At 34.7% G+C, this 11671-nt stretch overlaps 2 protein-coding genes across 2 annotated transcripts; one reads left to right on the top strand and one right to left on the bottom strand.

The window, feature by feature from the left end:
- Positions 1-3083: 3083 nt before the first annotated feature.
- LOC104085982 (uncharacterized) lies at positions 3084-6888 on the top strand. Its single transcript, XM_009590113.4, has 5 exons — positions 3084-3274; positions 3546-3757; positions 4588-4758; positions 5314-5549; positions 6423-6888. Exons 1-5 carry the CDS (start codon positions 3205-3207, stop codon positions 6667-6669), a joined length of 936 nt encoding a protein of 311 aa, XP_009588408.1. The 5' UTR covers positions 3084-3204; the 3' UTR covers positions 6670-6888.
- A 566-nt stretch (positions 6889-7454) lies between these two features.
- Positions 7455-11272, bottom strand: LOC104085983 (lanC-like protein GCL2). Its single transcript, XM_009590114.4, has 6 exons — positions 10978-11272; positions 9105-9283; positions 8758-8869; positions 8536-8652; positions 8124-8441; positions 7455-7904 (listed from the first exon to the last, which is right to left on the bottom strand). The coding sequence occupies exons 1-6, from the start codon at positions 11155-11157 to the stop codon at positions 7539-7541; spliced, it is 1272 nt and encodes a 423-aa protein (XP_009588409.1). The 5' UTR covers positions 11158-11272; the 3' UTR covers positions 7455-7538.
- Positions 11273-11671: the final 399 nt, after the last annotated feature.

Here is an 11671-nt window from a genome sequence, read left to right as displayed (position 1 = left end):
TCTATTTATATGATTCTAAAGGAGAAGCAAAGAAACAGATGGAAAGAAAATTATTTAAAACCTTTAATTATATACATATCTAACTGCTTAAAAAATTAATGGACTTCACATGATCTTTTCAATGGGAACTAATAGTGTTTTAATATATAACGACAGAGCTAAAATATTAGCAAAATCTGTCGTTCCATTGTCAGATTTGCTTAATAAATTCGAGTTATATATCATAATTAATAGGAAAAATCACACCGTATAATTTCTCCTAAAAATAATATCATGTAAATATACATTAAAATATTAATGTATAATAATACATATTTTTATATATAATCAATGTATATTTTTTATATATATATATTTAACTAGCGAATATAATTATTTTAAGCCGACCGTCCAAATATTTAGGAGCGGGCCAGGGTCGTTGGATATTTTAAAAGATACAAGTGGGTTTTATTTAATACAAATAATACACGTGGCGGATTAAGAAAATGCCACATGGCGAAGTTAAAGTTTAAAAAATTGACCAGGTTAGTTCAGTTAGATATAGGGGTAAGTTTGAGCCAAAAAAATAAACGTTAGGGGCATTTACGGACCAAAAGGTTAACGCAGGGTATTTTTAAGCCATTTTCAATACGGTAGGGGTAAGGGTGGCAAGTGGGCCGGGCCCGGTCCTAAGTGGGTTTCGCGGGCCTGGTCCTAAGTGGGCCGGTCCTATGCGGTCCGGTCCTAAACGGTCCCGGGCTTCGCGGGCTTATTGCTGGAACCGGCTCGGGACCGGGACCACGAACTAACGGTCCCGGGTTAAGTGGGCCGGTCCCGGACCCAAACGGGCCTAAGCAGGCCCAACAAAAACTTTCTATTTTTATTTTATTTTATAGAAGTTAGAGAAAAAAAAATAGTAATAAAGATATATAAGCTATATTCGATTTATATACTATATATACATCTTAAATATATATATATATATATATATATACTATATTATATATACATAGTATACATCTTAAAATATACTATATACATCTTAAGATATATTATATATACATAGTATACTGATATAGTATAGTAGATCTTAAGATATATATACATCTTAAGATATATAAGCTATATATATACATCTTACTATATATATATATATATATATATATATATATATATAGTAAGATGTATATATAGTATATCTTAAGATGTATATATAGTATATCTTAAGATGTATACTATCGAATATGACTTATAAACTATGTATATATATTATACTATATATATAGTATATTATAGTATATATATATACATCTTAAGATATATATATATACACACACACTATACTATATATACATAGTATATGTATATCTACTATACTATACTATATATATATCTAGTATATCTAGTATACTATGTATATATAGTATATCTTAAGATGTATATATAGTATAGTATATATATAAGCTTATATATATATGTATATCGAATATAGCTTATATATCTTATGAGATGTATATATAGTATATACTATAGTATAGTATAAATATATATATATATATATATATATATATATATATATATATATATATATATGTGTGTGTGTGTGTGTGTGTGTGTGTGTGTGTGTATGTATATATCGAATATAGCTTATATATCTTAAGTTGTATATATGGTATATATATAGTATACTATACTATATATACATAGTATATAAGCCATATTCGATAGTATACATCTTAAGATATATATATATATATATACTATACTATATTATACTATATGTATAGCTTAAGATATATAAAAAGATAAAAATATTGTAAAGAGATATTCAAATCAATGCGTTATATTTTTATTATAGCATTAAAAATTATGGCAATATCTTTCTTAGTCTTCCTCCCCCCTATGGAATGAGCACAACAAGGTGCTAATACCACCATTGAGAAGAAAAAGAAGCTAATCAAGATGGGGTATTTATAGTTGAAAATAGGGAAAAAGTGTAATTATAAAAAGTTTGGGATTAAAACAAAGATGGGGGGTTAAATGGCTATTTTATAAATAGCCAACGGCTATTTTTGACAGGCCAACATCTATTATTTATTTTTTTTAATTTATTTTTTTTTTAAAAAAAATAGCCGTTGGGACCGTTTGGCCAGCTAAGGGACCGGGCCGGTCCCGGACCTGAAGGGCCAAAATCATAGGACCGGCCCACGAGACCGGACCAGGCCCGCTAAAACCGGACCAAACAGTCCTGGCCTGTTTAGCCGTTTGGCCCGCGGTCCCGGGCCTGGACCGGCCCACTTGCCAGCCTTAGGTAGGGGTATTGTTGGCCCTTTTCCGAAATTGAATGGCCATTAGTTGGTCTCGATCTTGGGTATCATGGCTGAAAAAATGAGTCTGTGACCCGGCACCTCTAGTTATTTAGTTACTTTGCATGCCACGCCTTAAATATATAATATCAACGTTCCTCAAGATAGTACTATATATATATATACACTTTAAATTTTTATCCGAGCGTGCGGGTGGTGTACCACACCCTCTGCTCTACATAGATCCGCCCCTGGAACCGACATGCATTCTGATGAGAAATGGAGCTAGAATTTTAATTTTATAGGTTCTAAATTTTAGAAATATGATTATAAGTGTTAATAGTTGGGTTCTAAATTTATTATCTGTATATATCTAATAACTACTATTTTTAAATATTAATATACCATTTTGAACAAAGCTACTGACTTCGCTCGAACCGTAGCCGGGCTACTGGCTCTTGAGATTCTTGCATAAAATTCTAATAATTTTTCTCACGCCTCCCACAGGAACGGAGTTGATACTGTCCTTAATTTCATAGTTCCGCATTTTACTATTCAAAGGCATCCACCAACTCAAAAAAAAGATTTAGATGAAAAGAAAATTTAAGGTTACTTTTGTTGACTAATAAACTAAGTATCAAGAAAACAACAAATAAAACTCACTCCAATTGTGGAAAAGTCAACCAAGGTAGACACTAGGAAAAGTCAAAGAAAACACGCGGAAATATCCTAAAATCAAAGTTGCAGACACAGATAACAAATACTATAAAAAAATCCTATTAAGTTCTTTAAATATTTGAATGAACCACATGATTTACATTATAGTGAGCCTCCATTTATGAGTTAAAATAACACATTGTCTTGTCATTAATTCTCTTTAATTTGTTGCACTCCCATCTAACCTTTCTACCTTACGAAAATGGAGAAGATTCAGCACAATTATGTGGATGTAAAAGGTCTCAAGCTTCACATTGCAGAGATTGGAACAGGTCCTACTCCATATCTGATCTTCTTTTCTCTTCTTTCTTTTTTGTGTATGTAAATATAATTATCTGTTAGGGCGAAAGTTAGACGCGCAAGGGGTTCATATTATAAGGTCATAGTTAATTTTTACATATATACAGTAGATGTTGGTTCCCTTTAACTTCTTTGTGTGTTTGGTTCTTTATATTTTGTTTCCTCTTAGTAAAAATTTTGGCTACGCCACTGTCTGTGACGTGAATAATTGATACTGAAATTAAAGTAGCTATATATATGCAGGCCCTGCAGTATTGTTTCTTCATGGATTCCCTGAGATATGGTACTCGTGGAGGCATCAGATGATAGCAGTAGCGGATGCAGGATTTCGAGCCATAGCCCCTGACTTCAGAGGCTATGGTTTGTCTGAATTGCCTGCAGAACCCGAGAAGACGACATTCAGGGACCTTGTCGATGATCTTCTGGACATGCTTGATTCATTAGGCATCCATCAGGTGAAGAATCCTGTGTAGATTACACATTTTTACTACCTACATCACACTGTCAATGCATTTTGAGAAGTCAAAGTTTTCATTAGTTACCCCCAAGTCGTGTCAAAGCAGAGGCGGATTCGCAATTTAAACTTTTGTTAGTTGAATCTTTAAACTTCGTAGCATTAAACCAATTATATTTAAAAGGTATGAGTTTATATATACTATTTATTGCAATTGTAATGAATTTTATACATAACGTTCATGATCTGCGTCGAAAGTTATGGGTTCATATGAACTTGGTAGCTCAAGCATGCATCCACCTAGTGTCAAAGTATGTACAAGTTGTTTATATGATGACACAAGTACGGTATATTTAATAATCATTGTGGTGATTGAGCCAATTTGTATACATCTTAACTATTTCATTAGGTATATGTTACCTCATGGCAACACAAGTATAGGCAGAGGTAAATCCAAAATATAAATGATGAGTTCTATCTTTAAGATTAGTATGTTGAACCTACTTTTCTTTTGAGATTATGGTATATATTACTATTTTAGTGATTTTTTACATGCTTATTTACGTACCATATCGAAATTCATAGGTTCAATTGAACTCATCAAATCTATAGTCCATCGGCCTATAGATATTAGTGATTCATATATACAACGTCAAAATAATAGGTTCAATTGAACCCATCAAATTCATAGTCCATTTGCCTCTTGATATTGATAACTCTGTCAATCAAGAGTACTTAAATAGATAAAAAGAAACCACTTAATATTTTGTTTACCAATGGGTCTTTAGTCCAACAAATTTACTGAGATAATTGTGCCATTATTTTTGTTAGGTTTTTCTTGTGGGGAAGGATTTTGGAGCTCGAGTAGCTTACCATTTTGCACTCGTACACCCTGATAGAGTTTCAGCAGTTGTAACACTAGGTGTGCCTTTTCTTCTCACCGGTCCAGAAACATTTCCTCGAGATCTCATTCCCAATGGGTTCTATATGTTGAGATGGCAGGTAATTTTATGTCTTTAAACCTCATATATTTGGTATTGCCCAACAAAATAAAACAAGAACTTTTTTTTTTTTTGGGTGTCAATTTCATCAAATGTGGGATAAATAACTTTCTTCATTTATAAACGAAAGTTATTTTCCTTACAACTATCTAGGCGTTAAACATTATTCAACTTTTGGAATTCAAAATTTTCATCGAAATACTCCTCGATCGGCTAATAATATGAGTAATCTATAATACTATATGTTTTCCCAGAAAACATTTTCTACTCACTGACCAAAGCTAGTATTTTCCTTACAACTATCAGACGCTAAGTTTCATATTACTTGCTTCAACTAACATTTTAACTTTATAATTAATCTATGGAATTCAACATTTTCATCAAAATACTCCCAAATTTGCTAAGAATATGAATAATCCTTAATATATGTTTTTCGGGAAAACATTTTCCGGTCACCGGCCAGACTAATAATCCTCGTCTTCTTGAATCGATGATCTATCGGAAACAGCCTCTCTATCCCCTAGTTAATACACAATTAATCTTTTCGCTTTTGCAGGAACCAGGGCGAGCTGAAAAGGACTTTGGTCGTTTTGATACAAAAACAGTAGTTAAGAACATATATACTATGTTCTCTGGAAGTGAATTGCCAATTGCAAAAGATGATGAGGAAATAATGGATTTGGTTGATCCTTCTGCTCCACTGCCTGACTGGTTCACAGAAGAAGATCTTGCAAACTACGCATCTCTTTATGAAAAGTCAAGTTTCCGAACAGCATTGCAGGTGCCTTACAGGTCAGTCACTTCTAGTGAAATTCTAATATGTGGTTTGTTTAAATAATTTTTACATATAATAACATTATAATAATTAATCATAGCACAGTATTCAAAATTAGACAATACCGTGTTTAGTTGGCCACATTAATAAAAATAATTGTCACATACCTAAGGCAACGTTTGGATGGCATATTATTTAATACTCGCTTTAAATTATGCGAGGACTGTATATTATTTTACGTGAAATAGAACATGAAAAAAAAAATGTATTAGTCGGCCGATAGTGGCCTACGGCCGACCTCGTGCCATAGTTACCTGACACGACCGACATCGTACCAACGACAGAGGCATGCCACGGCCAACCTCGTGCCATAGTTACCTGCCACAGCCGAGCCGACATCGTACCATTGATAGAGGCATGCCACGGCCAACCAACCTCGTGCCATAGTTACCTGCCACGGCCGACATAGTACCATCGACAGAGGCATGCCACGGCTGACCTCGCCACGGCAGCTATAGTGGCCTGCCAGGGCCGACATTGTGCCATTAACATAGGCATGCCACGACCGACATCGTGCCATAATGGCCTGACAAAGGCCTACGTCGTGGATGCAGGCGTTGAACTATTAAAGGCAAAATACCCTTTTGAAGTAAGTAAATCATATAACAACCCCAATCATTATTAATCATCCCCTAACGAAACGGTACCTTCATTATCAATCACAGCATAAACAAGTCCCGCCTTATATTTTTCCGTACTAGTATGTGAATCGTCCCTTGTTTTACCCCGACTGACTCTAAATCTTGGATTGGATTCGCTTCTGTTGCTGAAACACTCTAAATGATATTTAGCACTTATAATGTTGTGACAAAGAGTGGATATTTTGACAGGGCTTGGCTAGAAGAATATGGAGTTAAAGATATCAAAGTCAAGGTTCCCTGTTTGCTTGTAATGGGAGAGAAGGATTACGCCCTTAAGTTTGGTGGATTAGAGCATTACGTTAAAAGTGGAATGGTGAAAGAATATGTACCTAATCTGGAAACCACATTCTTACCAGAAGGCAGTCATTTTGTGCAGGAGCAGTTTCCTGAACAGATCAATCAGTTGATTATCACCTTCCTCAAAAAGCTCATATGATGAACTGCTTTCCAGCGATATCGAATAAAGGGCGACCCAATGCACGAAACTCCCGTTATGCACAAGGTTTGAGAAGGACAGGCATTTGGGTCTTATTTTTCACAGTTGAATGTTGATCTAATTTTTATCAAACAGTACCATATCACATTTTCGGCATATTTCTACTTGTATGTTTTGATCAATAAACGAGACAATGGTTTACATGCCTCGGTTCTACAACATGTTTCCAGAGGTTTTACAGCAAAATATTCTGTTAAATCTTTCATGATAAAAGGAAAAAGAAAAAATGAACAGTGATTAGAGTCCGTGGATTCTCTGAATTAGATAGTCCGTGGATTCTCTGTTCATTTTCTTTGTCCATATAACCAATTTTTAATCTGACATAGTCAAAGTAATCTAATGGGCAAGAAAGATCATAGTGCTTACCTAAATGTTTGTTGTAGGCATTGAAGTGAAGAAATGCCCAAAATATCCTCCCATTCTTTTCAAAAGGGGAAGGCCCAAATCTGACACTGTACTATCCGAAATTGCTCAATTTTGCCATCCGTTACACTTTCAGTCCACCCATATCCTTGCCGTTAGCAAATCGTCTCATAGTTACTCTTGCCATTAACTGAGCTCCAACACGAAATGGGGTATCCAGTATCCACGCATTCAAATTCTTCCGAGAAAAAAGGTCCAAATTTACCCCTTAACAATTGACATGGCTTAGAACTACCAAGAAAGTGCTGAAACGACTGCAGTTCTACCGGGACAAGAAGAAGTCAACTCATTTATAGGGGAAGTGGAGTAAAAGCAAATGAAATACTGCAGAAGATATTAAGGTGCATGTCTCAGAATAAGTTTTCTATACATTAAGAGAAGTGCTACTACATTCTCTCAGTGGCATGAACTTTTTCACAGCCATAGGCTGGAAATCTAGCTTCTTTAGGTTCTGTCATGTCTAGGAAAAGATAAGCCATACCCCCAATACCTTCAAATAGAGAGTATGGGCTATCTCCTCCATGCATCTCTCCTTTTGCTATTAGCTTGTGAGCTCTATCAAGAAGGAAGCAGGCCAAAGCTTTGGCTCTATACAAATACTCCACGTTTCCTGTGAGCTGATACAACGATAGGAAGACATAAGCATTCCCACTGATCCCATGGCACATCCCGACACGTTTAAGAAGGCCGCGGTTCCATACTACCTCTGCTGCATCTACTGCTGCATTAAGAAATTCTCTGTCTCCGAAAACCTGGGCATTGGAAAAATCCATGGATTTCCAAGTTACAGTTTCAACAAATATACATAATATATACAGACCTCTCTATAAACCTCTCTATAACAACCTTTTACCTATAAGAGCAACATCCATCTTTATAGCAGTAACATTTTGACATAAAGTAAAGGGACCAATCAATGAGATGCATACATTATAGTATTTGAAGTAAATCACATTGAAGAAAGTTATTACCTCAGCTGCCTTGACAAGTGTTAGAGCAATCCCGGGAGCTCCGTGGCACCAATGGACGAGAACATCTCTCCGCTTATCTTCTTCACTTGTAGGGTAATTTCCACTTGGGAACCGATTCTTAACCATGTACCTTAAAGTTTCTTTGACATCTTCAAGCTCATCTGGTTTCAGTTCAAAATCCATTAGAACATACATAATGCCAGCCAATCCGTGAGCTGCACCCCAGTACATCTCACCATACCACTCATACATCAACGGGCTTCTGCCCCTCCCTCCTAATCTCCTTCCATTCTCGATGATTTCATTGACCACAGCAGCCTAAGATACAATTAAGAAAAAATAAATTCGGATTGGAGATCACAACCATCTGATTAACGCCCACTTAGATTACAAAACATACTGTTCCACTTACAGTATAGGTAGAAGGAATTGTTCCTTTGCCAATATGCTTATTCATGAATAGAGAAGCCCAGAGGAATCCAGCTCTACCATACAGCAATTCATCAGGAAGATCTTTAGTTAATTTTATCTGCTCACAGAACCAAAAGAGTGTCTTGTGAGTAATCACGATACGCATAGCAGACTACAATAAACTACAATATAAAAGTCTAGCTATCACTTATCAAGAACAAACCTCTTTAAACTGAGTAACATAGTAAAGAACCAGTTGATCATCCCCCATGTACTTGGCAACAACAGCACCTAGCGCACAAACCCCAGCTCTCCCACATAGGAATGTCACATCCCTATAATTTGTAGCTCAATATAACACAATAATCAACCTAAAAAGACAATTTTGTTTATCTTGCTTCCATTTGAAGCTTTAAATTGAAAAGACAGAAAGTCATTACCCTTAAAGTTCATTTGAGCAGAAGTAACACAAAAAATTAACCAAAACCCCATTTTCCTATTCTTGCTGCCAATTGAAGCTTTAGATAGAAAACAATGATGCATATAATAAAGAAAGGATTGACTTTTGACCTGGAGTTTCGAGAAGCAAAGTCACAATCCTTAACAATCTGAGAGCAAACAGCAAGGTCGTTCGTGTTATTTGTCACCTGATAGGACTTGAACATCAAAAAGGCAGTCCCAAGAGTTCCATTATAGAGCGTAAAATCTGGAACTTGTTGCCTTGTTAGTCCCCATGTCTCCACCAATATCTGTCACCAACCACACCAGCCATCAATTAGTTTTAAAAAACAACAAATATACATCATAACAAACTAGTTAAAATCAACAATATCAATCCTTAACATCCTTCTGCTACATCTAACCCTTTCATCCCTATACACAATAGTTTATCGGGAAAAATTGAAGTCCTCTATCATTAGAAGTTCTCTACAAGAATTAGTAACAACAACTACTACACTTCAACCTCAAGCTAGCTAACGCCCACTATTTAAATCCTTAATATTTATTCAACTTCATTTAAAGCCTTTCATACCAATTGTCAATAATTTACTCCCTCCACCCCAATTTATGTACTATCAGTCACCAGCCATCAATTAGTTTTAAAAAACAGCAAATATACCTCATAACAAACTAGTTAAAATCAACAATATCAAGCCTTAACATCCTTCCGCTGCATCTAACCCTTTCATCCCTATACACAATAGTTTATCGGGAAAAATAGAAGTCCTCTATCATTAGAAGTTCTCTACAAGAATTAGTTAACAACAACTACTACACGTCAACCTCAAACTAGTTGACGCTTAACCTCAAACTATTTAACACTTCGACCTCAAACTAGTTAACGTTTCAACCTCAAGCTAGCTAACGTCCACTATTTAAATCCTTAATATTTATTCAACTTCATTTAAAGCCTTTCATACCAATTGCCAATAATTTACTCCCTCCACCCCAATTTATGTACTCCCCCCATTCCAATTTATGTGACGGTGTTTAATTGGACACGGTAAAAAAAGATGCTGGAAATTGTGGTACAAAATGAGTCAAAGCTATTTGTATGGCTTTAAATTATCACATTAAGGGTAAAATTGGCATTTTAAAGTAAAATTGTTACTATATATAAAAATGTGTCATTCTTTTTTGGAAGAGACTACAAATTCTTTTTTGGAAGAGACTACAAAGGAAAGAGTGTCACACAACTTGGAAAAGAGGAAGTAACACTTTTTTTAGTATGTCCCATGAGGAATGACGCATATTTATATTAAAAATAATTAAACTTTAAACTTCTCATTTTACCTTTTTCATATTTACCTTTAATGAGATATTTATTTTCACACATGTCTATAACTTGTTTTAGAACATAAATTTTAGAAGTCCTTCATTCTTTCTTAAAACTCCTTACATAGTAGTCAAACACTGTCAAATAAATTGGGACGTAAGGAATACTATGCTTCAACCTCAAACTAGTTAACGTTTATTATATAAAAATCCTCAGTATTTATTCAACTTCATTTAAACCCCTTTCATACCAATTCTCAATAATTTACTCCCCGTCCCAATTTATGCTAACACCTTTTTTTTTAGTATGTAGCACAAAGAATGACACATTTTTATATTTTAAAATAATTAAACTTTAAACTTTTCATTTTACTTCTAAATCACACAAAAGCTTGTTTTAGACCATAAATTTTAGAAGTCTTTCATTTTTTTTCTTAAAGCTGCTTACATAATTAAACACTGTCGCATAAATTGGGAATGCTTCAACCTCAAACTAAATAACGTTTACTACATAAATCCTCAATATTTATTCAGACTTCATTTAAACCACTCAATAATTATCCTTTACCACAAAACATTTTTTAAAAAATCCTAACATTTTAGAAGTTCTACTTACGAGAATTATGAAAGCGTATAATAAGTTTATAAGGAAGAAGAGAGTTGTTACAGTTTCTTTAAGATCGAGAGCGGCGCGTTTGAACTTCTCGGATAGAGTATTGTACGGCGTAGAGAGAAGCTTCAAGAGTGATTCATTTGTGCCTTGTGGAATTGGATGCTTTTCTTCTTCAACTGCTGGGTTTTCTGCTACAAAATCCGGCATTACATTTGGATAAAATCGATCCGCCATTTTTGCAAAAATTCGATTGAAAATCCAATAATTTCACACACACACACAGAGAGAAGCTTTACTGGGGCGAGTTAGTGGGTGTTTTGCCACGTAAACAGATTTGAGTAGACTCTGGTCTCACTAGCCTTACACGTAGTACTCATAGTCGGATTTGCATTGTGCAAAACGACGACGTAAATGGAAAATAGTGATAATTACACCCTTGATAAATTATAATTTTGGTTTCTATGATATGCCTAAGGCGGAATACCTAAAAAAAAAAAAAAAAAAATTCATTAACTTGGCACGAATTATTAGTTACACCCCTAAATTATTTGTGATCTTAATTACCCCTGAACTTAGTCTTTTAAAAGTCATTATCCACTGGACGCTGATGTGGCAAAGAGTGTAGGTGCACTCTCTTTTAAACGCATGAGAGTGAAGTAAATTTTTAAAAAATGACTTCCAAGTAGGTTATTTTTTAACTTTTAATTGTCATATAGTCATATATAATGATTTATTTACTACAACTATG

The sequence above is a fragment of the Nicotiana tomentosiformis genome, chromosome 8, assembly GCF_000390325.3.
Source record: "Nicotiana tomentosiformis chromosome 8, ASM39032v3, whole genome shotgun sequence".
In the NCBI taxonomy this organism is placed as follows: Eukaryota; Viridiplantae; Streptophyta; class Magnoliopsida; order Solanales; family Solanaceae; genus Nicotiana; species Nicotiana tomentosiformis.
Note: the sequence above shows the minus strand (reverse complement) of the source record. Positions and strands in the feature narration are given on the sequence as shown.

Excerpts from the sequence above, each read along its gene's own strand:
- LOC104085982 (XM_009590113.4), top strand. The coding sequence starts at position 3,205 with ATGGAGAAGATTCAGCACAATTATGTGGATGTAAAAGGTCTCAAGCTT. Across the intron at positions 3,758-4,587 it reads ATTCATTAGGCATCCATCAG|GTTTTTCTTGTGGGGAAGGA; the intron begins GTGAAGAATCCT and ends TATTTTTGTTAG. Across the intron at positions 5,550-6,422 it reads GCATTGCAGGTGCCTTACAG|GGCTTGGCTAGAAGAATATG; the intron begins GTCAGTCACTTC and ends ATATTTTGACAG.
- LOC104085983 (XM_009590114.4), bottom strand. The coding sequence starts at position 11,157 with ATGGCGGATCGATTTTATCCAAATGTAATGCCGGATTTTGTAGCAGAA. Across the intron at positions 9,284-10,977 it reads CTCTCGATCTTAAAGAAACT|ATATTGGTGGAGACATGGGG; the intron begins GTAACAACTCTC and ends GGTTGGTGACAG. Across the intron at positions 8,653-8,757 it reads ATGTTACTCAGTTTAAAGAG|ATAAAATTAACTAAAGATCT; the intron begins GTTTGTTCTTGA and ends TTCTGTGAGCAG.